Below are 26019 nucleotides of genomic sequence, written 5' to 3'. Positions count from 1 at the left end.
ACTGGTGGAAGAACCCAGAGAAGGTGTGCAAAAGGATCTCCTTCTCGCAGACATCACCATCGTCGCTCATAGTGTGGGCCATGCATTTAAACGGCCTCATGATGCAAGTAAATGGCACCTGCGGAGATGCATCAATCTCCTTGAGTTGAGAGCAGTCAGGAGCATCTGTGCGCATTTCCTTCCGCTGATTGCAGGATCACACACAAAGATCCTAGCAGACAACATAGCCTGCATGTACTACATTATTAGTATGGTGAGGGCCAGGTTGCCCTATCTATGCATGGAGGAAGTGAGATTATGGAACTGTTACATCTCCAACAACATTACTCTGTCCACAGCTTACCTCCCAGGCACACAGAACTCAATAGCAGACAATCTCAGTCGCAAATTCCCACACGATCACAAATGGGAGATGCACTCTATGAACTATTCACATAATGGGAAACACTGTCTACATACCTGTTTGCCACTTACCAGAACAAGAAATGTCCATGCTACTGCTCTAGGGTGGGGATAAACAGTGCTCGCTGGTCAATGCTCTTTTCCTCCCATGGGACAAGGACCTTCTTTACACCTTTCCTCCATTTCCTCTACCTCTGAAGGTCCTGCTAAAAATAAAAAGGAACAGAGCTCATGGCATTCTGATTGTTCCTACTTGGCCAAGACAGACCTGATACCCTTACCTAGCACAGCTCGTGATGTGCCAACTAATCTCCCTCCCAATCATTCCGCACCTCCTATCACAGGACAAAGGGTGTATTCTGCATCCCAACTTGGGGATTCTTCACCTCAAAGCATGCCTCCTGCTTGGTTCCAACACCTAGAGAGCTCCTGCTCAAGGGAAATACAAGAGGTTCAACTGCACAGTAGAAAGTCCTCCACATGACAAACTTACCTGCAGAAATGGTCCAGGTTTCAGATTTGGTGCATGTCCCAACAAATCTCCGCAACATCCGTGACTCTTCCACGCATCCTAGATTATGCTCTTATCCTTATAAAGTCAGGATTATCCCTAAACTCCCTTAGGGTCCATCTAGCAGCTAAAACAAACTTTCACCAACCTGTAGAGAGGTACTCAGTGCTGTCACGTCCAACCACAGAAAGGTTCCTCAAAGTATAATAGACCTCTTCCTTCAGCCTTGACTTCCTACCCCCTTGTGGGACCTAAAACTGGTACTGAAAGGGCTCATTAGGCCTCTCTTTGAACCCATGACCACCTGTTTGCTGACGTACCCATCAGTGACACCCTTCTTGATAGCGATTACTTCAGCCAGGAGAATAGGAGAGATAGCAGTCCTGATGGCACATCCCCCCTACACAGTATTCTTTTTGGACAAGGTTACGGTCAGGCCACGTCCAAAATTCATCCCTAAGGTAACCTCTCCATTTCACATGAATCAATTGATTCACCTTGCAATCTTCTACACCAAGCCTCACCAAGACAATAAGGGGGCTATACTTCATACCCTAGATGTCAGGAGAGCCCTGGCCTTCTACCTTGGTCTTTGGGAACTCCCCTCAACTTTTCCTCTCCATTGCAGAAAGATCCAAGGGCTCAGCAATGTCAATCCGAAAGCTCTCTAAGTGGGTCTTGAATTGTATTTGACGGTGTTACCAAATTCACAGTATGACCCCTTGAGGCTCGATTTGTACAAACTCCACAAGATCGATCTTGTCATGGGTGTCGCCTTTTTCAAGACTGTCCCTATCTCAGAGATCTGTAGAGCAATGACATGGGCCTAAGTCCACACTTTTGTAGAACACTGTGATCACTGGGGACTCCACCTCTGAATCCATCTTTGGCTCCACAGAACTGTCATCAGTAACTGACCCAACTCCGAAGTCCCAGCCCTCCAGAAGGGGGTACTGCTTGGGAGTCACCTACAGTGGAGCACCCATAGGACACTGCTTGAAGAAAAAGAAGTTACTCACCTTGTGCAGTAATGATGGTTCTTCGAGATTTGTGTCCCTATGGGTGTTCCACAACCCACCCTCCTCCCTCTACTTCAGAGTTCTTGTCAATGATTCTATAGTAGAGAGGGAACTGAGAGAGGTTAGTCCACGGGCACTGACTACCCTCGTGGTGTAGCACAAGGAGAAACAGTGCATGTGCTGGCCCAACAGATTCCGCTACTGAAGGTCTCTGATCAGCAGCCCAGGGACACAAGCACACCAATGGTGGAGCACCCATAGGGACACACATCTCAAAGAACCATTGTTATTGCATAAGTTGAGTAACTTCTCCTTTTTCAGACATGCTCAGCAGTCACAATTCCTACTGAAGTTCCTCCTTCCTCAGACATTCACTCTGTTTCTCACATCTTTGTTTCTTGCTCTTCCCCATACTCCTTAACATGCTCTTCCTTCCATTACTGCTTTAGAAGAAAGTATTCCATTAATCTTTCCCGCTTCTCACCCCTACTCATCACCCTCCCCTCCCCTTCCCCAAATGACACCAGTCACATACACTCCCACACTAGTGACCGACAGGTTCTTCTCGCTGGTTGGAATGCTAAGAAAAGGACATTGGGGTTGGAGAGCAACCTGCAGCAGAGTAACACAGGAAACAATTCTAGCAGGCCACTAGAGGATTTGCTGAACTAGACTGTAAGATTTATTTCCCTCTCTTCTGCCAAAGACTCAGATTTGCAGGGAGGGGAGAGGATGGAATGGCCTTGGTGTCCATGCTGGAAAATGGCTGGCTGCCAGGCAACTTCTTCTGAGCCTGGAAATGGGAGAAACTATTTTTCCTGAATCAAATACATTACCGCTAACACCTTTGGTCAATATGTGTAGACTATACGGCCACAATACTGCAAATTCTTGCTCAGGCAAGTAGTCCTTATTCACCTGAGAAGTTTAATTTTAACAGTCCAGTTCAAATTCCTAGTCTAACCTATAAGGGCCTGAATGGGCGGTGGCTTGTCTTTCTTAGGCTCTGGCCCAGGAAAACACTTAAGCGTGTGCGTAAAGTTAAGCATTTACGTAAGCACCTTTTCTGATCAGGAATGCTTTCCTGAATTACCATACCTCTTTTCACAGGCCTTTTCATAGTAAGAGGCATGGAATTCATTACAAGATCCATTGCATACAAAATTTAAATCCTCATAAGTAGTGGTGGCTAAATATAGCACTAAATAGTATAATTCTTTTTTATCAAGATAGATACAAGCCTTAATTGTATATGACCACCCATATACCATTGTGATTATGTGCTTGACTGAGTTCAGTAAGGATGGTCTAGAGGTTAAAGTGCTAGACTGCAATTTACAAGACCTGGGTTTAATTCCCTGCTCCACCATTGTTTCCTTGTGTGACCTTGGCATGTCACTTAGTCTCTCTGTAACTCAGTTCCCCATTGAAATATGGAGATTGCAATATGATTCAGTTCTATCAATATAACTTTTAAGAAGTAGACATATACTATGTCTTTAAAAACATCAGTTTTGGCCAACATTTTAAAACTTAATCTCTCAAACAAGAATGTGTCACTTAATGTTGTACTTCATATTCTTATCTGAGGAAATATCTCTTTTTACCGTGCTGAATTCAAATAAAAATTAATGCCATCAGCATTTACCTGTATTTTTTAACAATAATGATTTTAGATCTGCTTTTTAGATTTATCTCCCAAAATGAAATAATACTTCCTGTAAGCTACATATAAATTTCTTGAGCTAGTAGATTCATAGACTCTAGGACTGGAAGGGACCTCGAGAGGTCATCCAGTCCAGTCCCCTGCCCTCATGGCAGTACCAAATACTGTCTAGATCATCCCTGATAGACATTTATCTAACCTAGTCTTAAATATCTCCAGAGATGGAGATTCCACAACCTCCCTAGGCAGTTTATTCCAATGTTTAACCACCCTGACAGTTAGGAACTTTTTCCTAATGTCCAACCTAAACCTCCCTTGCTGCAGTTTAAGCCCATTGCTTCTTGTTCTATCCTTAGAGGCTAAGATGAACAAGTTTTCTTCCACCTCCTTATGACACCCTTTTAGATACCTGAAAACTGCTATCATGTCCCCTCTCAGTCTTCTCTTTTCCAAACTAAACAAACCTAATTCTTTCAGCCTTCCTTCATAGGTCATGTTCTCTAGACCTTTAATCTACTTTTTAAATAGTACTACTAATAGTAATACCTTTTAAAACCTTTAAAACTATCTGAAACTACTTAAGAACATAAGAACAGCCATAGTGGGTCAGACCAATAGTCCATCTTGCCCAGTATCCTGTCTTCTGATAGTAGTCAATGCCAGGTGCTTCAGAGGGAATGAACAGAATAGGCAATCATCAGGTGATTCATCCCCTGTTGCCCATTCCCAGCTTCTGGCAAACAGAGGCTAGGGACACCATCCCTGCCCATCCTAGTTAATAGCCATTGATGGAACTATCCTCCATGAACTTATCTAGTTCTTTTTTGAACCCTGTTATAGTCTTGGCCTTCACAACATCCTCTGGCAAGGAGTTCCATAGGTTGACTGTGTGTTATGTGAAAAAATATTTCCTTTTGTTTGTTTTAAACCTGCTGTCTATTAATTTCATTTGGTGACCCCTAGTTCTTCTGTTATGAGAAGGAGTAAATAACACTTACTTATTTAGTTTCTCCACACCAGCCATGATTTTATAGACCTTTATCATGTCTTCCCTTAGTCATCTCTTTTCCAAGCTGAAAAGTCCCAGTCTTATTAATCGCTCTTCATATGGAAGTCATTCCATACCCCTAATAATTTTTGTTGCCCTTTTCTGAATCTTTTCTAATTTCAATATATCTTTTTTGAGATGGAGTGACCACATTTGCATGCAGTGTTCAAGATGTGGGCGTACCATGGATTTATATAGAGGCAATATGATATTTTCTGTATTATCTATCTATCTCTTTCTTAATGATTCCCAACGTTCTGTTCGCTTTTTTGACTGCCGCTGCACATTGAATGGATGTTTTCAGAGAATTATCCACAATGACTCCAAGATCTCTTTCTTGAGTGGTAACAACTAATTTAGACCCCATCATTTTTTACCTCTCTCCATTCTGAAAACTGACCATTTATTCCTACCTTTTGTTTCCTATCTTTTAACCAGTTACTGATCCATAAGAAGACCTTCCCTCTTATCCAGGGGTGGGCAAACTACGGCCCAGGGGCTGCATCCGGCCCTCCAGATGTTTTAATCTGGCCCTCAAGCTCCCTCCAGGAGCGGGGTCCAGGGCTTGCCCTGCTCTGGCGCTCTAGCTGGGGAGTGGAGTCGGGGGATTGCTCCGCTCCGCGCAGCTCCCAGAAGAGTGGCATGTCCAATGTTTAACATGGAGAAACTATATTGGAAATAAAGGAGAAGAAGAATGGAATTAGAAATGGAAGAGGCATAATTTATATTCCTTGGAACACACTAACTTAATATTCTCCCCATCAGTTTTTACATCCTTATAAACAGTCAACCTATTTGTCCCATTCAGCATTGCTTTATAATAATTCAGCAAATTATTTATTTAGCTTTATTGCACTCTTAGACCACATTTTTAAGATAGAAATACTTTAATTTCCCAGCTGTCCTTCGGTGTTTTAATTCATATTTTCTTTATTTTATCTAAAAGTTACTTGTCTACTTTTGTAGGATTGATTTCTATAGAAGGATGCGACTTCATCAATTTACTGATTCTCGCTGAGATTCTGATCAATCTAATTATTTGTGGGTTTGTTCAGTTTTCAAATTAATTTAACTCTAAAATGGTTATATCATATGTTGCTACTCTTTCTCTAAAACAAAAATTATTAGGTTTGGAAATTTTGTGAAGTATTTCTTTCTGGAGATATGCATAAAAAGCACTTATGTCAATTCTGTTTGAAATGTTTCGCATCATAATTATTTCCAAATGTTGACTTTTAGATGTGTGGACTTTCACCTGCTTCTGTGTCATTTCCTATTGCTGATCCAGAATGAATTGTTTTCAGAGATTGCAGAATATTTGTTCTTTCATCAGGGAAAATGCCTATCTTATTCTAAAAACCTTACTTCACAATAGTCCCACTGAAATTTCTCATTGAGCTAGGTAATATTCAATGTGACTTAAGCATGGCAGAATTGAACCCTTTGTCTTTATGTGGTGCTACATAAAGCCCTTATATGGCTCTCCTTGCACTACATTATCTGAGTTCTTCACATTAGGTAGAAGAGATGTGTGTGTGTGTGTGTGTGTGTGTGTGTGTGTGTGTGTGTGTACGTACGTACGTACATACGTACGTACGTACGTATACCTTCCCTGTCACTAAGAAGCAGGTTTTTGGATTGTTTTAAAAAATGTATCTGTGAGAATAAAAGGTACTATTGTGTAGGCAAATTGGGTTGGGGGAAGGGTAGTTGAGTTCTGCATTTAGCTCCAAATATAGTGAGGTTAGTAATCATTTATTTCTTCCTGTGAAGGTTCTGTCACCTGTGGTCACAAGCCTACCCTTATTGATTGACTCTTCTGTTGCTCTAATGGAATGCTGCTATCATGGGAGGTTGTGGGAGGGAGAGGTAGCCCGGACCGATTCCATGCCGGCCTTTGAAACTGAGATGTAAGGAGTAGTTCATCTCTCTCAAAGCAATTGTTTCACAATCTCTGTAAACTCAGGAAGACAGCACTGGATCAGTTACATTCAGTTCATGTTTTCAAGGGTTCTTTGTAAGCCTAAGGACTAGAAAGGCAAAAATGAAAGTGTAGATTCAGGAGCATGCTTTTTGGCAAGAATTGGATTGTGTGGTCATGGAATCACAGAGTATATGGGGCTCTGCTCCTATGTAAGCCCCTCCATTCTGTTTATCATCTTCACACTACTCTGCCCAGTTTAACTATATCTTTGTTCATACAAAGAGACTAAAACTGAACTGGGACTTTATTCCAAGTGTGGTTTTACTAAAGCATTTTAAAATGATATAATTGATTCTGAACAGGAGTGTATTAATGTTTAATACAGGTTAACATTCTATCAGCCTTTCTTACTGCTGTTTCATACCAATCTTCTTATAGCAAAGTCATTATTCTCACAAAACAGTATCATCCTGAGCATAAATTTACTTAATCTGAAGTAATAATTTATACATTTCAGTTGGATAAATTGGGACTTTCATTAGACTTTGCTATGGTTCAAATCCTTTCCCCATTGTCCAGCTGAGTAACTGGGCTGGATGCTGTGGAGAGGTAGGGGAAAATATTTTTCTCCCACATACCAGTCAGTAGAACAGGAACAGAGTTACTCCACAGCTGCTGTAGCATAATGATCTGAGTAGCTTCCATGGAGAGAGGGAAAAGACTGGAGGCTCTGTGTAGCTACACTAGGAGTCACCACAGATATATGTGGGCTCCTGGCTTTTCCTCACTCTCTGTCTACTGAAACAGCAATGATTCCACTGCGCTGAAGGTGCTCTGCACTTGCAGAAGAGTGGGGGAGGATTTTTGCTTATTAATGGAATTACTCTATATCCAAACTCACTTTATTTGGTTCCTAGATTAGATTACAAACTTTTTCACTTTTGGTTTATTTGAATAGCAAACATATTGCAACATTTGATATGTTTCAGGCTGGATCTTGTTCCAATCAATAGATCAGTTGGTTTGAAGGCTAAACCCACTAAGCCAGTAACAGAAGTTCTACGGCCTGTGGTTGCAAAATATGGCTTAAATCTTAATGAACTTGTGGCAAAACTGGTAAGTATCTTCTGGTGTAAAACAGGGGTGGACGAACTGTGGCTTGAGGGCCGCATCCGGCCCTCCAGATGTTTTAATCCAGCCCTCGAGCTCCCACCGGGGAGTGGGGTTGGAGGCTTGCCCCGCTCTGCGCGGCTCCTGGAAGCAGCAGCATGTCCCCCCTCCGGCTCCTATGTGTAGGGGCAGTCAGGGGGCTCCACACGCTGTCCCCGCCCCAAGCGTGGCCCCCGCAGCTCCTATTGCCCAGGAACCGCAACCAATGGGAGCTGCAGGGGCAGCGCCTGCGGATGGGGCAACGTGCAGAGCTGCCTGGCTGTGCCTCTGCGTAGGAGCTGGAGGGGGGACATGTTGCTGCTTCTGGGAGCTGCCCAGAGCCTGCATCCCTGGCCCCTTCCCACACCCCAACCCCCTGCCCTCCAAACCCCTCAGTCCCAGCCCGGAGTACCCCCAACTCCAGAGCCCTTACCCTCTCCCACATCCCAACCCCCAATTTTGTGAGCATTCATGGCCTGCCATTCAATTTCCATACCCAGATGTAGCCCTTGGGCTAAAAAGTTTGCCCACCCTGGTGTAAAATCTGTAGTATTGCTTGTCTGGAAAAGAGTATAGAGTATTCCAAGAAATTTAGTATAGGCTCATCTTTATGCATGAAAATGTATTCTATAACTGCCTGTGTTTTGGGATGAGAATATGCAGTAGTAATAGTCTTCATTCTTCAGATAGTTTGACTATGGCTTTGTCTGGGCCTGCTTTGTCTTGGCCTTCTGAGCCCCCCATTCCTGCTCCCTTTTCAGAGGCTTCATTTCAGACCAAAACATCCCAACTTAGGAAGGCTGAACATAAGCCTCTTCCATAGTCCATTTTTTCCATTCATCTGTCAGCCAGAGGGTGTCATTTGAGAGCAATTAAAACTGTTGTCCCTACTAACCTGGAAAGCACAGAAATCCGCTCCAGACTGTTGACAGTAGTATAGGTCTACCATTGGGTTGTCAGACTGGCCAATACATAATACACTGCAGACAAATGACTCGTGTCCATTATGATCAAAGTAATTATGGACAGTATTGGTCTGAAAATTATAGGGAAGATAGCAGAGGATTCTTGGGGGTACACTGAAGTATAACTGTACTAGCTAGTGTTCTATTTTAAATACCAAGTTGTACATTCAAGTTGTTTTGAAAACCATTGTTTTTCTCTATTATACACAAACTGTGATCTAACTTCAGAATGGTGAGCAGGAACCACTAGATCTTGGTGTCCCTATATCTAATCTGGATGGTCAACGAGTTGTATTGTATGAAAAAGAGCCAACAAAGGGAAGAGGTAAGAGGTTCTGAAAGATTTTATGAAGTGCTTAACGAGCCTCATCGAGCCTTACTTTACATTCATAGAAAAAATAAATTTACGTGAGGTAAATGGTGTTAGGATGAAGGATTTGATTTATAGGATAGAATGGGAAAACTTTTTATAGGAATTAAAGTTAAATGTGTGACTTTTCATCTGTTAAATTGGCCGGTTTTCAACTATCACAATTTGCTCTTGTAACAAAGTTTGTAACTCCTAAAAAATATTTTTTCTCCCTAGTACCCTACAAGCACTCAGTTCATTAGAGAATTAAGTTCTCTATTTTACCACAGGACAGGTACAGCTTAGGATATCAGCTACAACTGCTGGAGAGATGGATTGTGTAAGGTGAGAAGATAGCGCAGCCTCCATCTCTATGCAATCCTTGGGTTCTGCAGAGACTGACAAAAAGAGTGCCAGTTATGATTTTTGAGGTGGTGGATCTCTGTGAAATAGAAGCTGAACTAAGACTTACTTCACTTCAAATTGGCCAGAGAACAGCAGTTAGATAATTATTTTTTGTCATTACTGACATTCACTGGATTCAGATTAGGGGCCTGGAGATTAAAGTTTCCATGTGTCATTAGTATCTCCCTTTATAGGTAAAAAACATGTGATTTTGTTAATGCATTTAGATTAGATTAAATTAAATGTTTAGAATGGTGGATCTCGTAGGGGAAATGAATAAAATAAAGAGAGCTGTATTTGGCGGTGGGGAAGGGGAGTCAGATTTTATCACTTTGTTGGGGACCAGAGTCACAGACCACAAACTGTAATTTACCTTAAAAGTTTTATAATCCTATTGGTAGTGTTATATAGGAACTAGGCACAAATGAGCTACTTCTTTATACACTGCCAGGTTATTTTGGGCATTAAACATGCGTAAATCATCAGAGAATCACCCCAGTAGAAAGATGATCCTAGAGCATCATAGAATCAATATAGGCATTCTTATGCCACAGATGCTTCCTGATACACCGGGGAAAAGATGCATGAATAGAGAGAGAGTGCTTTGTCAGGATGAACCTACACCAAGCAGATCCTGAGCTGTTTTTTGCCCTTTGTGTCTGTTGCAGGCAGATATAAATTAAAGCAGCCCTGAGCTTACTTTAACAGTGTATGGAGAGAAAATGGAGATGCCCAAAGGGCAGTTGATGCACAAAGCAGATCTGAAAGCTTTTGGGGTTTCTTAATGGATTTTTCTGCATCTGGTGTTTTTAAAAAAAGATTCAGTTTTCATCTAAACTGAACCCTGTGGCTGCAGGTCTAGTGAAATTATGCCATCACAAAAGTCAAGAAAATTGAAAGCTTAGCAACGGAGAGGGAGAGAGATTTTTGCTCACTCATTGCTTTTCATTTATTTTATTACCAGCTATTGTACTCAATGACTTATGAATATTGTGGAGAAAGGATGTCTTCCCTTTAGCTTTTTGACCCCTGCTGCGTCTTTTCATAAAGATGTAAAAACTCATAACACATATGCTTTGAAAGCATCAGAAAATCCAGGAAAGCCTAGGTTGTTTTCTGCTTGATTTAACTTAAAAATATTGGGGATATCAAGTTTGATCTTCCCTGGTTTTGCTAGAGCTTCTTCCGGGGGGCCTCATAGCAGGGTATTTTATGTGTCGTCATGTTTTAAATGTTAATATTATGCTGAAGTGATATGCTTATAATTATAGAAGACATTTTTATGTTTAGTGTTCACAGACAGACAAAAAGGCGCCCCAGTAAAACAAAGTACAGTTGTAACCTCCACTTCAAGAAATCAAGCATCTACAGTAAGTTTTTTTTTTTTAAATGATTTCTGCCACTCAGATTACCTTCTGTTTTCTTCTCTCATCATAAAGTAGAAGCTTCAGGTATCTATGCTAAAAACAGTGTCCAGCTTATCTAATTGAATTGGCTGCAGCTATAAATCATCCTATTCTTTCTGTCAGACTTCATCTGTGGGGATTTAATCCTGCTTTTTCACCAGTGTGTGACCATGAATTGAGTAGCAGTGAGTGTTTTATGGCTTTTATATATTTGGCTTTCTATATCAACTGAGTGGATCATCTTTATCAAAATCCATTAACTACCTTTGAAAGCCAAGGCATGTACTTGAGCCTACTACTTTAATGTAAATTTTGCTGTGCAAGCAATGTGCTCGTTGTAAATGGAATTTTTTTTCTTTTTTGGTGTGTTGTGTTAAATCTTTTTTGTCATGATTAAGCTATAACATTTGTTGTATTTTTTAATCAGAGAGATCTGTTTATAAAATATCCTTTTTATTCACTTAGAATCTATTACGCACATATTGTGGTATATCCTAATTGTAAGAAGTACTTTAACTTTCCTTCTAATGCAGGGAGAGGGAAGAACTCTAGGAAAGTCTAATTCTATTAAAATAAAAGGCGAAAATGGAAAAAATGCTAGGGATGCTCGGCTATCAAAGAGAGAAGAATCTCTTGCAAAGATTGGGGGAAAAAAATATCAGAAAATTAATTTGGACGAAGCAGAGGGTATGTCAACTTTTTAAGTATATGTAATAACATTAGTGTTCAAGGGAAAATGATCATTCCAATTTATGACTGTGGAAATCATAAGGACTGTGCATTTATCACTGTATGAAGAAAATAATAGGCAAGTTCCTTATATGCTTGTTGCTGTTAACTTTGAACTGCTAATTTATTGAAGTCTAGGATAAAAATTTTAAACATCCCTGCAGGTACTTAAAGGTATTTAGGCATCTTAAGATGAGATAGGTGCCTACCGGGATTTTCAAAAGGGCTAAGATTACTAACTCCCAGAGAAATCAATGGGTGTTAGATGCCTCAGAGCTTTTGAAAAGCACACTAGATGTCTGCCTGCATCTTTAGGTGCCTAAACAACTTTTAAAATTTGGCCTTAGATGCCCTTTTCAAAAGTCTCATAGGCTCCTAAGGGCCTAAGTCACTTTTGAAAGGAAGACTTAGGCTCCTAAATCACTTAGGCACCTTTAACAATTTTACCCATAGTCTATGATAGCCAGATTACCGCTACTTGAAAAGGGGTGGTGGTGGTTGTGTGGGGTGGTGGGCAAGAACAGAAAGAGATTGCTTTTCATTCAGTAAATGTTATGAAAAGGTGACTAGAAATGTTACAAGAGACAAGGCTGTGCCATAACTGGTCATTTTGCATTTTCTGAGCCAAAATCTTCCCTCAATTACATCTTTGAGAGACAATAACTTCATGAGGATTTCACTGATGACAGCAGAATTTGCCTTTCCGTGTATGTTTTCTGGTATGAAAAAATGAGAGATAATAAAGGTCACAGAGAGGTGAAGGAATAAGATCGTTTTAAGGGTTGATATCTTTAGATATTACTCCCCCATCCCCAACCTTAAGGATTATTTGAAACAGTTGCCTATCCCTCTAGCTCCAAAATAAAATGTGAAAATCAGAACACATATGCTAGCTAGGGCAAAAATTTAAAATGCATCATTATTACCACCTGATGTAGGGTGACCAGATAGTAACTGTGAAAAAATGGGACAGGGGTGCGAGGTAATAGGCGCCTATATAAGAAAAAGTCCCCAAAAACGGGACTGTCCCTTTTAAAAACGGGGCATCTGGTCACCCTAACCTGATGTTCAAACAAAGAGCCTGATCCTGCAAAGAGCTGCACGTGAATGACTTTATATAAGTGAATAATTGTCTGTAGGTTTGGACACAAGGAAGTACCGTAGCTGAAACCCTTGTTGTGAATGGCTGTTTGTTAGTTTCTGAATGTTGCTGCAAAACATGTTAATGTAGTTTTGAATGATTTATTTCTGTTTGCTACTTGAGTAGCTTGTTTTACCCAGTCTTATAAATTCATTTTCTGATTGAGGCCAAGTGAAATATTAACATAATTTGAAGACCTCAGAATTTGAGGCTTTCATATTTTGTTTTGATTTTGTGAAATTGATCCAAGTTTGGGAAAGACCTATTGAATGTTGTAGAGTATTTTTTAATGAAAAATCTTTTTGAAATTTGAAATTTCAGGAAGAAGCAGCTTTTGCCTAAAACACACACATTTCAAAAATGTTTTATGTTTTGATGTGCATACTCCATTTTGCAAAACTTTGGCAAAAGTTATATTTTGGGGCTACAAAATGCCCCAGATTCAAACTCCATATATTTTCTAACATTTTGCAAATCTATTGAAAATTATTTTCACACAACACTCCTACTGATTCTGCCAAACCACCCAAAAGTAGTGTTAGAAAGTTGTAAGTAAAGTAAGTTCTAGGAGTGTAACATGTGACTTTATATTATGTCAAAAAAACATTGTTGCTAAAACTAAATGTTTTGGTTTTGCAATGAAATTTTTTGATTTTTTGATTTAGACAATCAGTGTAAACTGGGTTGAAACCACAAAACTGATTTCACTTGGGTCCTAAAATGAATTTGAATTTTAATCTCCAGAAATGTAAAGGTAGCAGTAGCTCCTGGAGCTTGATCCAGGGTGTAATCCTGCCCTTCTTCTTGAGTAAGGGGACATAAGTAAGTCCCATGTTAGCAATTTTGAAATTTGGATGATTGGTACCAAAGAGTTAAGTTATCATTGGGTTATTTCTTTTTTGGGAGCAGTATCCTTCTTGGCTCAAGGTCTAAAATTTCTGGTTGTTAAGTTTTGAGGCTTTCCAGAACAAAATAATGAATTGTCCTAAATCACAAAACAACATTATGATAAAACTAAGATGTTGTCTTAAATCTATCTCCAGCAAAGAGATTCAAAGTTTTGGCTAAAAGTTCCAGATTGACATATTATTATTAAACTAAAAAAAAGTCTTGTAAAAGGATTGTTTACATTCTGGACCAATAAGCTTTCAGAGAGCTGACTACTTTTAAATTGAGGTGTGCAAAGAAGCATCTAGAGTATACAAATGTGCATCCTAATCCTACAATCTGTTAAATTTCAGTAGGACCAGAGCTTTGTTATGTAATAGGAATTAAAAACACGTAAAGGTTCATTTTAATGCATAAAATAGAAAATATGTTTAGGATGCAGACTTGGTATGCAGAAATTTTAGCCTGGAGTGAAATGCAGCTGTTCTAAATTGCAAAACTGCTTACAATAACAATCTTGATTATCTTAATTATAATGCTGCTAGTGAACATTGCTGCAATTGAAAAAGTTCCTAATTAACATAAGATCTAATTTCAAGGCAGCATTGAAAATAACTGAAGGTCTTCATTGAGAATAAATATGCTAATGGTTGACATTTTGATGGATTTCATTTTCTGACAAAAGTTTGTCAATTTTTGGTTTTCTTCTAAATAGAGTTTTTTGAACTCATATCCAAAGCTCAAAGTAACAGAGCAGATGACCAACGTGGGCTGCTAAGGAAAGAAGACCTTGTTCTACCCGATTTTCTTCGTTTACCTCCCAGTAGTCCAGAACCACCCTCATCTACACCAGTGAGCTCTAAAGGCCTTAGCAAGAGAATTGCAAAAAATGATGGCAAGGATAAAAGTACACAGCCAAGTGGGAAACTGGAGATTACCCAAAACTGTAATGAAAATTCAATTAAGAAAACAGGTCATTCAGAAAATAAACATAAGTCTGCTTTGATAACGCTCAACAGTCAGAAGACTTACAATGTTCCTTTTAGTGCTCCATTGTCTCCAATTCCACATGTACAGGACAACAATATGACAATATGGAAAAGGCAATCAGGAGAATTACAGGCTGAAGGCATACAGACTATAGATGATGAAAATGTAGCAGACTTGACTCTTGTGGCTGAAGGAGATATTAGTAGCCCTAACAGCACCTTACTGCCACCACCACCAACACCACTATCAGACATCAGTAAACTCACAGAAGCCAACTATCCACCGCCAACGCCACTGGCAGGTAATCAGGAAAATTCTGGATATCAGAGATCCAATTCAGGTATTTCTAGTTTTTAATAGCCTTTCCTTTTATGTAAAATTATCTTTCCTTTATATTGTTTATCACTAAAACAAACAAACAAAACTATCTCTGCACCTTACATTTTAATTTTAAATAAGTTTTATTGCTTTATTCACTGTTAAGTTATATTTCTGGTTGCCTCCAAAACATATTTTTGTTTGGACTGAGTACGTTTGTGCTAAACAAAATACAAGCCTTCAAATGACCATTTAGTGTGAGACTTTAATGCACACATTAAAAAACAAACACAATATTTGCTATAATTAAAACAACAAGGAGTCCGACAGTACCTTAAAGACTAACAGATTTATCTGGGCATAAGCTTTCGTGGGTAAAAAAAACACTTCTTCAGATACATGGTGGTGTTTTTTTATCCATCTTCAGTGTTTTTTTTACCCATGAAAGCTTATGCCCAAATAAATCTGTTAGTCTTTAAGGTGCCACCAGACTCCATGGTGTTTTTGTGGATACAGACTAACACAGCTACCCTTCTGATGCTATAATTCAGTAATTTACTGTTTACTCTCATACATCACACAATAGTTAAATATCAGTATCTGACCTGCTTACCAGTGACTCAGTCCACATTTTCTGAACCATTAGTAACAATGAGACTAAATCATTAGGGTTTTTAGTATCACAAGTTTAATGATTTCCCCCCCCACACACACACACACCACTTTTACATTTGGAAGTTCTGGTGCTGTAGGAAGAACTCTAAATATATATTAAAAACTGCAGCACTGTTTACAGTAAAAAGAAACAGGATAAATCTAGAATATTTTTAATCTTTAATAAATTATATTTTTATCTAAAAATATAACCCATACACCATTTCTTTTTCTCCTTTGGTACCCAAAGTAGTAGATTGCATCTAAAACATAATTCCCAAAGCTTTCATATTTGAAACAGCTTTTTCTAGCAGACCATTTTTAAGAAAATGGAGGCCATTAGAATGTAAGTTTCAGCAATATCACGGATCATTATTATTCCTCATAAACATGAACTCATAATAATTGCTATTACCAGAAACAAGAAGTGGTAGATTATGAGTGTTGTGGCATTTACATTTTACAGTCATTGTACTGTACTCTTTAATGAAAAATATAAGAAAAGGTGTCTGTGCTAAAGTTATTTTTGATGTTTCAGTGCCATGATTTGTTTCACATTTCTTTGTGATGTGAAAATATACATTTGAATTATTTATCTTTTTACAGAGAGTATTTAATCCTATTTCTTATCTGTACTGCCAATGAATTGTAAATATTTATTTGATTGTTACATGCTTACAAATGGCAATGTGAACTATTGCATCCTGCTGCTCTTAACAAACAAACTCTATCTTAATAGTATTTGCAAAATGTTCTATAAATGCTACCACTTTAATTCTTTAAATTAGATTTTAAACAGACTTGTAATCCAGATGCCTCCATAAGAGAACACACAAAGTGTATTTAGGACATGTTTATGTACATATTTATATATCCGTGTCAGTGTCCTTTTGATGAGTGTACAAGATGGAATTCAATTTGCATCCTTTTCAATGGGAGCTGATATAAGAACATTTGCACTTAAAAACATTATGAATTTACAGTATTTTAATGCATGCCATACATTTCTGTGTAACTGCTGTACTTTCACTTTTCTTACTTTCTACTTTCACTTTGTAGAGATCTTTATGTAGTTTTCACATGTATTTTGTATCTTTGTTCTTTCAGGAGTAATAAATTCTATACCTACTTATACAAGACTGGTTTTAAGCTTTGATTTTCTTCATTATTTTAAAAATATTCTGTCTTTGTAGAAACGTAAAGGCCTAATTTAACAAATCGAATGCAATTAAAATGTAAATATTACATTAACCTTAATATATTTTAAATGTCCTAATATGGGTTCATCTATTTAACATAGTGGTATCGGTTCAGATCTTGTAACATACATATTAACAAAATTACAATGAGACAAACTTGACAATAGAGAAATTATGAGGAGAAAATTTAATATCCTAAATACAGGCCCTTTAAATAGGGCCAGATGTTGCATTTAGATTCTGGCAGCTCCCATTGAAATCAATGGCAGCTGCAGGCACACATCTACAGACAGATAAGAGAGCAGATTGGCCTGTAGTACTTATACGGTGTGAGTAATATGTCTATTGCAATTAATGTAAACCATGTTATAATTTGAAAAACAAAGTATTTAAATCTTAGAAATCTTTACTTCTCAATCTCCTTGTTTCCTTTTGTCACATACAAAGTGTGTTTTGATTCTTTGAGTAAGAACAACGATGACTTGGAATAATAGTAACAACACTGAATTCTCTGAAAAGAGATTCTTTTCTGTCTTTGGGTTCACGGGCTAATCCTTGTACTCAACCATTTCTTTTTCTTACTCTGTAAGAGTCACCAATGTTTCATTGGTCTCTGAAGTGAATTGGTGTTCTCAGTTCAGTTCTAAGTAGAGCCACCAACATAATGACCCCTTCATTTGGCAATCTCAGCTATTGAGACTGAACTAACCTTTTCACTTCTAGAGATGGGCTCTCCACAGCAGGATTGCAAAGCCTGTTGGAGCACTTATTTTTTAACCTTTTTGTGGACTGAGGCCTCCATTTTTCCCAATTTGTCAGTATATTCACTTACAGTTGTTGGTCTCTATGAAAGAAAACAAAGCCCTTTTTAACCCGTTGTTGCAATTCCCTGTTGGAAGGCAGAGACAGACTTTTTAACAACAGATAACTAATAATCTCCCTGTGGATTACACCAGAATGTAAATATTTTCATTTTTATTCTGAGGACAAGTGATCATGTACTTTACCTTTGTGTGTCAGGCACCATTGAGAGCTTTTGCCATAATTAAATATGATAGCTTTACACAATTAAATGGAAGCCCTATAAAAATAATCTTAAATTTAAAAAGTACTTTTCATCTCAAAGGTCCCAAAGCACTTAATAAAATAATGTGCACGCTATAGACCAGTATGGGGATCATTTCATCCCCACTGAAAGGCAGGCATCTCTGAGATGTTTAACAGCTTACAATCCTATTCCCCAACATCGTAGGACTGTTTCCAGATGAAACTATAGAAGTAATTTGAGGCATACAGAATGCAAATAGCTAGGGCATCAAGGTAAACCCCACTAAGAAGAGTGCTGTGGTATGTTTAATGATCACAGTGGAAGATCCTCTGATTTAAGTCACATCTGAAATATGGTCCCTCCAGCAGCATATTGGTTCAGTACAGACTCAGAGACTAGGAGACCATCTATAAAATCACCAGTATTAAAGGCCACACCTTGAAGCTACCGTTTTTCTGACCAAAAAGAATTGGATTCTGGTGCCAGTCAAAGCCACTAAGTAATTACGGTAGTTATAGGAATTGTGCCACACAATTTATGTGCTCCTTCTGCTCACAAAACTTGTAGTTAAACAATGTAAAATATTTTGGAGCAGATCATCGGCTGGTGTAAATCAGCACAGCAGATTGAAGTAAATGGCACTTTTCTCCTATTTACACTAGCTGAGGATCCTCCCTCCCTAACCTCAGAGATGGAATGCCCTAGTTCCCAGTCCTGGCTGGTTTGAGAGTCAGCAAGGTACTTTAAATTTTGCTCTGTTTTATCATATATCATTGCAGGAGGTCGTGACTATGCCAACAAACCCTAAAATATTTTAATTAGGGTTATGCTTCCTCAAAGTATTATACCCTGAGCATTATACCATGTGTTTGGCAGGTAGATCCTTTTCTAAAATGTCCAAATTATGTTCAGTTACCTTATGTATGTGTGCACTTGGTCAAATATTTACTCCTGGGTGAATTCTGTGCCCCAAAATTAAAAATTCTGCGCACAATATTTTAAAATTCTCCAAAATTCTGCATATTTTCTTTGTTAAAATAACACAATATAATCACTCCAGTTTAAACTATTTTGATAATTTATTTCAAAATACCTGTCAACAAGTATGTCAACAATACAGACAACAGCAAAAAAAGATCCCCCCAGGAGTAGAGAATTAAAGAAATCCCTACAGCAACCCAGTTCCAGCTGGAGGGAGCTGTGTTGGGCCCCCAGAACCCAGACACCTGAACTCCCATCCCTCCAGAGCGCAGCTGCAGGGTACCCCCTGGCCTAGACACTTACACCCCTTTTCGCCCAGACACCCACACACCCCTCCCGCCAGAACTCAGCCATGGGGAACTCCCCAGACATGAGCACCCACCTCCCCACAGAAAACAGGTGCGGGGCAGCCCCCGTACACCAGGCCCCCCCCTACAGAGCCCAGACACCAGCACCCCCAGAGCCTTTACTCCACCACAGCTTCTTTACTGTCCCACAGGGGACATGATGTGTTGTGGCCCTGCCCTTCGTCACCCAGATATCTTATTCTTAAACACAATTGCTCTTCTAGAATCATACTAACGTATGGCTGCAATAAACCTTGAGAGATCATGTAGTTTATCTCGCTGCAAAGAGTCAGGACCAAGTATGCAAAGAGCACCCCTGACAGGTGTTTGTCTAACCTGTTCTTAAAAATCTCCAATGACAGGGATTCTACAACTTCTCTCGGTAAGCTATTCCAGTGCTTAACTGTCCTGATAGTTAGAAAGGTTTTCCTAATATCTAACAAGAATGATTAAAGGTCTTGAGCCCCAGCCACGTGTCCCCCCCGAATATTCCTCCATGCCCCCCAAAGGATGCACGCCCCACAGTTTGGGGACCTCTGACCTAGCCAGTAATTTCCCATTTTGTAGTTGTGCATTTAATTTTTTTCCCTAAGTGTAGTACTTCGCACTTATCTTTATTGAATTTCTTCTTGTTGATTTCAGACCAATTCTCCAGTTTATCGAGGTCATTTTGAATTCTAATCCTATCCTCCAAAGTGTTTACAATCCCTCCCAGCTTGGTGTCATCTGAAAATGTTACAAGGCTACTCTCCACTCCACTATCCAAGTTATTAATGAAAATATTGACTAGCACTGGACCCAGCACAGACCCCGGCAGGACCCCACTAGATACATCCTCCCAGTTTGAAAGCAACTAATCTTTGAGTGTGGTTTTCAGCCAGTTGTGCATCTACCTTATAGTTATTCCTTCTAAACCACATTTTCCTACTTTCCTACTGTGTCAAAAGTTTTACTAAAATCAAGATATACCACAGGTATTGCTTCCCACACTATTCACTAGGCCATTATCCCTGTCAAAGAAGGAAATTAGATTGGTTTGGCATGATTTGCACTTGACAAATCCATGTTGGCTATTACTTATCATCCTCTATGGGGTTACAAATTGATTGTTAAATAATTTGTTCCCGTATCTTTACAGGTATCAAAGTTATTCAGACTGATCTATGATTCCTTTTTGTTCCCCTTTTTAAAGATATGTACTGCGTTTACACTTCTCCAGCCCTCTGAGACCTCACCCATCCTTTGTGAGTTCTGAAAGATAATTGCTAATGGCTTGGAGATTGCTTCAGCTAGCTCCTTAAGTACCCTTTCCTGAATTTTGTCAGGCCCTGCTGATTTGAATACATCTAACTTATCTAAATAGTCTTTAACCTGTTCCTTCCCTGTTCTGGTATGTATTTCTTCCCTCTTGATGTTAATATTAATTGTGTTATGCACATAGACACAATTAACCTTTCTAGTGAAGACTGAAACAAAATAGGTATTAAACTCCTCAGTCTTCTTGATGTCATTCATAGGTCTCCTTCCCTGCTAAATAGTAGACGTGCACTTTTCTTTGTCTTTCTCTTGCTCCTAGTGTATTTGTAGACCCTCTTCTTTTTGCCTTCTTCTATCCCTTGCTAGGTGTAACTCATTTTGTTTCTTATTCTTTCTGATGGTGTCTCTGCATGCTTTTGCTATTCTTTTGTACCCATCCTTAGCAATTTGTCCATGTTTCCACATTTTGTCGGATTCATTTTTGATTTTCAGGTCATTAAAGAGCTCTTGATGCAGCCATATCGGTGTCTTTCTTATGTTTCTTTCCTGTCTTTCCTTCACATCAGGATAGTTAATTGTTTTGCCTTTAATCTTGTCTCTCTGAGAAACTGCCAGCTCTCCTGAACAACTTTTTCCCTTAGATGTTTTTCCTATGGGACCTTGCATTCCAGTTCTCCAGGTTTGTTAAAGTTTGCTTTTTTGAAGTCCATTCCCCTTACACTGATTCTGTCACTCCTTTCTTTCCTTAGAATAATGAAATCTGTCATTTCATAGCCACTTTCACCCAAGTTGCCTTTCACCTTCCTCCACCTTCTGAAATGAAATATTGTTCCCAACACATTCCAAGAACATATTGACGATTTTGTGTTTTCCATATTATTTTTCCAACAGATATCTGGGTAGTTAAAGTTCTCATTTTGGGCAAAATCATGTTTATGATATAGTTAAAACAGATTTGCTAACATGACACACTTTCCAAGTGTATGCATACCTTTGAAAATCTCAGCCTGAGTGCTCAGCCCAAAGCACTGATTTTGGGCACTGTACAAAATATGTGAGAGACCTAACAGCATGGATGGGGAAGACTTGGGATATGGGAGCACCAGGGGTATAATCATAGAATCATAGGACTGGAAGGGACCTGATAAGATTGCATGATTAATGCCAAAGAATGGACCCAAGCTGTAACCATTCCTTTCAATTGTGGATACTGTTCTCAGTAGCATGTTAAACTTTTATTTTAAGAAATCAGACATAATCAAGAATTGTCAAAAACAATGAGGAGTCCAGTGGCAAGAATTGTCAGGCATTATTCAAACAATTAAGGTGTGTTTCCCTCCCCGCCCCCATAACAAGCTAGGTTATTTCTCATCCTACTATATGCTACATTGGGTCTTACACTGAAATCTAACAGTCCATAATTGGCAGCTTTCAGCTTAATAGAGTGAATTGCAACTTCTGGGAACAGATGAATCTCTAGCTGAATAAAAATGTCTCAATAAGGTGATAAATGAGGAAATGTCCTCCTCCCATTTTGTTCCATTATTTTTTCCTCCTCTGGCTGATGCTGGAAATGTTGCATCCTTCCTCTTTGGGTTTGCCTCTGCTGGTGTGAAAATTTTGTGGGAGTCAGTAGAGATTCATCCTGGACAATCATTTTTGCATACACTGGATAATGCTAATTACAATTTCTAAACTAAGAAAGATACAGACTAAATTATGGCAAAATTCACCTAAGGAGGTACCAAACTGGCATTTTCCCCCCGTCCTTAATGGTACATACATAAATCTCCCAGTGGAATAGCAGAATACCCTGGTGGACTACTTGCCATGAGGACCTGAGAGGAGAGTTTGCCCAATGTAATTTAAAGACTGTAACTGTTTACAATAAATCAGAAGATACATAATGTTATTATTATTATTCTTTGTTAGGTATGAACCACAGAAAGAAAAAAGATTCACCAGGGGCTGCAGGAAACTTCTGTGAGCAAAGCTCTCACAAAACAAAGACCAACAGAAGCCTTAATCCTCCTGGTGGTAGGGATAATCTTCCCACTTCTGTAAACAGAATAATTGATGTGGATGGAGTTAAACTGGAAGACAGTGGCACACGATCCTGTGATGATTCAGAAGGGAACCTCAGCTTCGAAGGCTGTATCTCTGAACTGAGATCTTGCCAGGGGAGGATGCGGACAGGAGTTTATAGGACATCAGACCTCCCCTCTCTGATTACTGTCAAGAGTGAGAAAAACAAGGGTGCTGAGAATCAATACAAAGCCACTTTTGTTTAAATCTCTATTTTTAATTGACAGCTTCAACATTTTTTCCTGGCATCGTTAGCACTAGAGCTATGCATTATGGGCATGTTCCTGCAAGTCACTCAGTGCTTTCAATTCCTATTGGCTTCAATGGGCGTTTAAAATAGTCAGTCCCAAGGTCAGACCTTGTATGAATTGGAACCTGTATAATGAAAAGTAGTATTTAAACAAAAGAGTTGAAATATTTAATTTTGTTCTGTCTCCTAATGGACTTTCTAATGTTGTTTTCCATATCATGGTTCCTGTTGGTACTTTGACCAAATTGGTGAGATTAAAATTCTCATGGCATATAGCCATCCTTTAATGTCTTTGAGAAAGACAAAGTCATTTTAAGTCCCACCCAGGTTTTTACAGAATGTGGTTTTGGTTTTTCATCTTAATCTTCTAATGTTTTTTCCTAGTCCACAGTATTCCTTGGTGCTGCTAGGCTTGTATATTGGATGTGAAGTGTACTATTCATTATTATTTGGACAGCATTGAGACTCTTTGTCTGGCAAATCTTCCTATCTATTGATAGCATCTGAGAAATCCAGGGGGAGTTCAATCTTGTTATAAAGATTACCTGAGTGGATATATGCATTCTGGCATGCTTTTTACATGGGCAGGAATCCAGATTCAAGAAAGCCATAAAGCTCATTCAGACAGAGCAATAGCAGCTTCTGTAGCTTGCCTTGGTAACATATCCATAGCAGTGATTTATAAAGCAGCTGCATGGAGGTCATCCAAATCTTTACATGGCAATGTTCTCTCTATGTCTGAGAGTTTATTTTAATCTATAATTAAATATTCCTCTTCCTCCTTCTAGGTTAGCTTAGAAGATTAGCTAAAAATACCAAACTAGTGAGTAATTAGGAAGGAGGAAGAAAGGATTCTTGCCTGTTCTCTGAATTTATTGTCTCTGCAGATCTACACTTGTTCTTCTTTCTTTCCCATTCTTTTGAGTTAGTAATGACTCTGGGCAACTGAAAGAGGTATTGAAGAAATGTGAAGCATGGGCCTCTATCAATCTCTATTTGAAACAGTCTTGAATGTATACATTAAGATGCATATCGGTTCACTGCTTTGAATTGATTCTGGGACTCATGAGACATATTGCATGGCTCTTAGAGTGTGGATCTGAAGAGACAATAAATCTGGAGAACTACAGTTATTGCTAAGTAATCTCTTTTTCATTGCTCCTCCTTTGTGGAGCTTATCATGAATTGTGAACTTTTTCATAACAGGGACATGCTGTAGCAAATTAATCAGTTTTTAAAGCTCAGATGTATTTGCAATGTCAAAATGCTTAGCAGATTCTTAAGATTATGCAACAGTAATACAAGACCTTCCCAATGTAAAGAATGATGGGCACAGCTCTATTAACTTCAATGGAGATTCACCTATTTACACCAGTAGAGACTTTTGCCCTAGGTTTAGGAATCACATTTGCTAACATTAAACCCAGCTCAGTCAATTGTATGCTTTAGATTGTTTACTTTTTTTTAATACAGTTGTTGGTGGATGAGTAATATATACCTGTCATGAATAACAGCTGTTCCTTAACAAATTTCCAAAATTAAAATTGGACTGAGAATCACACTAAAGTTGTACTGATACTGCAGTATTGTCTACAGTAGGGGAATTGAAAAGCCCAGGGTATTCATAAGGAGATATAGAGACTTTCAACTCTAGATTAGTGATTCAAATCTGACCTGTGCCAGTGGTAGTGGAAAGCTATCATTGGACTGTAAATGAAGTGAGTTGGTTATGGGAGTCCAGTTCCCTGTGGCTAGATGGCTACATCACAGAAACCCACCATATTTGGCAGTAAGTGCAGTCATCCTGGCAGGGCCTGAATAGGCACTGAGCCTGAAGGAACTTCTTATCCCTATTGTAGCCTATAGGTATAGATATTTGCTAGATGAGGCATAGGTATAAGTTAAGGCAATAATGCAATGAGCCTACAAGCTGTTATAAACTAGCATCTGGTGGTTACTTGTCAACACTATAGAGTAGGTAGTTATTGTGGTTAAAGGACATTGGTGATGCAGTCTGGGGGAGCTTTCCCTGCTGGTATTCAGCTGGTACTTGTTCTGTGGCTAAATGAAGGACATAAGTTTTCAATGTTTTCATATTGGCTGTAGATTGTAGTCCATAGGATATATTATTCTATATCTTCTTATACTGCATCTATAGGGTTAGTATAATTATCTTGAGAGATTTTAAAACAGCTCTGTATTCTTTAAGATCCATTCCCCATATTGCATCTGTCTTGTGTCATTGTATTGACAGCATTATGATATAAATTCACAGCTGGTAGGACAGGTTTTCATCCTTATAAATGTCTATGTTTTCAGCTGAGAGCTTTGCTCTGATCAAAGCAAAGTATCTTCACATGTCAGTAATCCCCAACAAATGGGCTCCTTGCCATCTGCACCTGAACATGTTGCACCTTGCAGTGTGTCTTTGAAAATCAATGCCTGCCCCAGTGCTGTAGTGAATATTTAAAACTGAAATGCAGTAGTTGGTGTCTATGGTGATTCCTGATCAAAATTTTAGGCGGGACACTGTAACTTGCCTTAGCTCCATGTCTGCTCATCAAAGACCTGATCCTGTAAGTGATCTTCTGTATGCAGAATTCCCATTGAAACCAAAGGGAGTTCTGTGACCAAGATCTTAATGACATTTTTGAACGTGCCGCCCAGGCCTCTGCTGTCATTACTAGACTTCAGTAGAAACGCAGACTTATGAACTGACTGGTCAACCACACACCTCATTTGGAACCAGAAGTATGTAATCAGACAGCAGAGAAAAAAATAAAAAGAAGCAAATACTGTACACTACAGTACTGTGTTAAACATAAACTACAAAAAAATACAGGGAAAGTTTTTAAAAAAGGTTTGACAAGGTAAGGAAACCGTTTCAGTGCTTGTTTCGTTTAAATTAAGATTTAAATTAAGATTTTAAAAAGCAGCATTTTTCTTCTGCATAGTAAAGTTTCAAAGCTGTATTAATGTTCAGTTGTACACCTTTGAAAGACCAACCATAACGTTTTGTTCAGAGTTACAAACATTTCAGAGTTATAAACAACCTCCATTCCCAAGGTGTTCATAACTCTGAGGTTCTACTGTATTCACAGAAGTCCTACTACTTTGCTGTGGAGTCCCCTACTGGAATGTTCACATATGCTCTGTGCCAGGGCATTGGAGCAATTATCCAGTGTGGATACTTGATTTGAAAGAGCTATTTGGTTAAATTAGAAGTGGGAATGGAGTTATATTAGGATGAAGGTGCATTTGTTTCACCCCAGTGGCAAAGCCGTCTTT

The 26019-nt window shown here is 38.9% G+C and overlaps 1 protein-coding gene across 6 annotated transcripts in view; it reads left to right on the top strand.

Moving 5' to 3' along the window:
* Nucleotides 1-25509, top strand: part of RGS12 (regulator of G protein signaling 12) — a 177496-nt gene extending 151987 nt beyond the window's left edge. For 5 of the 6 annotated variants that reach the window (XM_034771889.1, XM_034771891.1, XM_034771892.1 and 2 more), the window contains 6 exons: nt 7560-7686; nt 8913-9009; nt 10729-10808; nt 11378-11531; nt 14318-14932; nt 22329-25509. In XM_034771889.1, the coding sequence (XP_034627780.1) occupies nt 7560-7686; nt 8913-9009; nt 10729-10808; nt 11378-11531; nt 14318-14932; nt 22329-22687 (1432 nt within the window). In that variant the 3' untranslated portion in view covers nt 22688-25509. Of the gene's footprint in view, nt 1-7559; nt 7687-8912; nt 9010-10728; nt 10809-11377; nt 11532-14317; nt 14933-22328 lie in introns of those variants that run through there. The other variant, XM_034771890.1, reaches the window with a different exon arrangement.
* Nucleotides 25510-26019: the final 510 nt, after the last annotated feature.

The sequence above is a fragment of the Trachemys scripta genome, chromosome 5 (genome assembly GCF_013100865.1).
Source record: "Trachemys scripta elegans isolate TJP31775 chromosome 5, CAS_Tse_1.0, whole genome shotgun sequence".
In the NCBI taxonomy this organism is placed as follows: domain Eukaryota; kingdom Metazoa; phylum Chordata; order Testudines; family Emydidae; genus Trachemys; species Trachemys scripta.
This window is presented reverse-complemented; position numbering and strand designations above follow the sequence as displayed.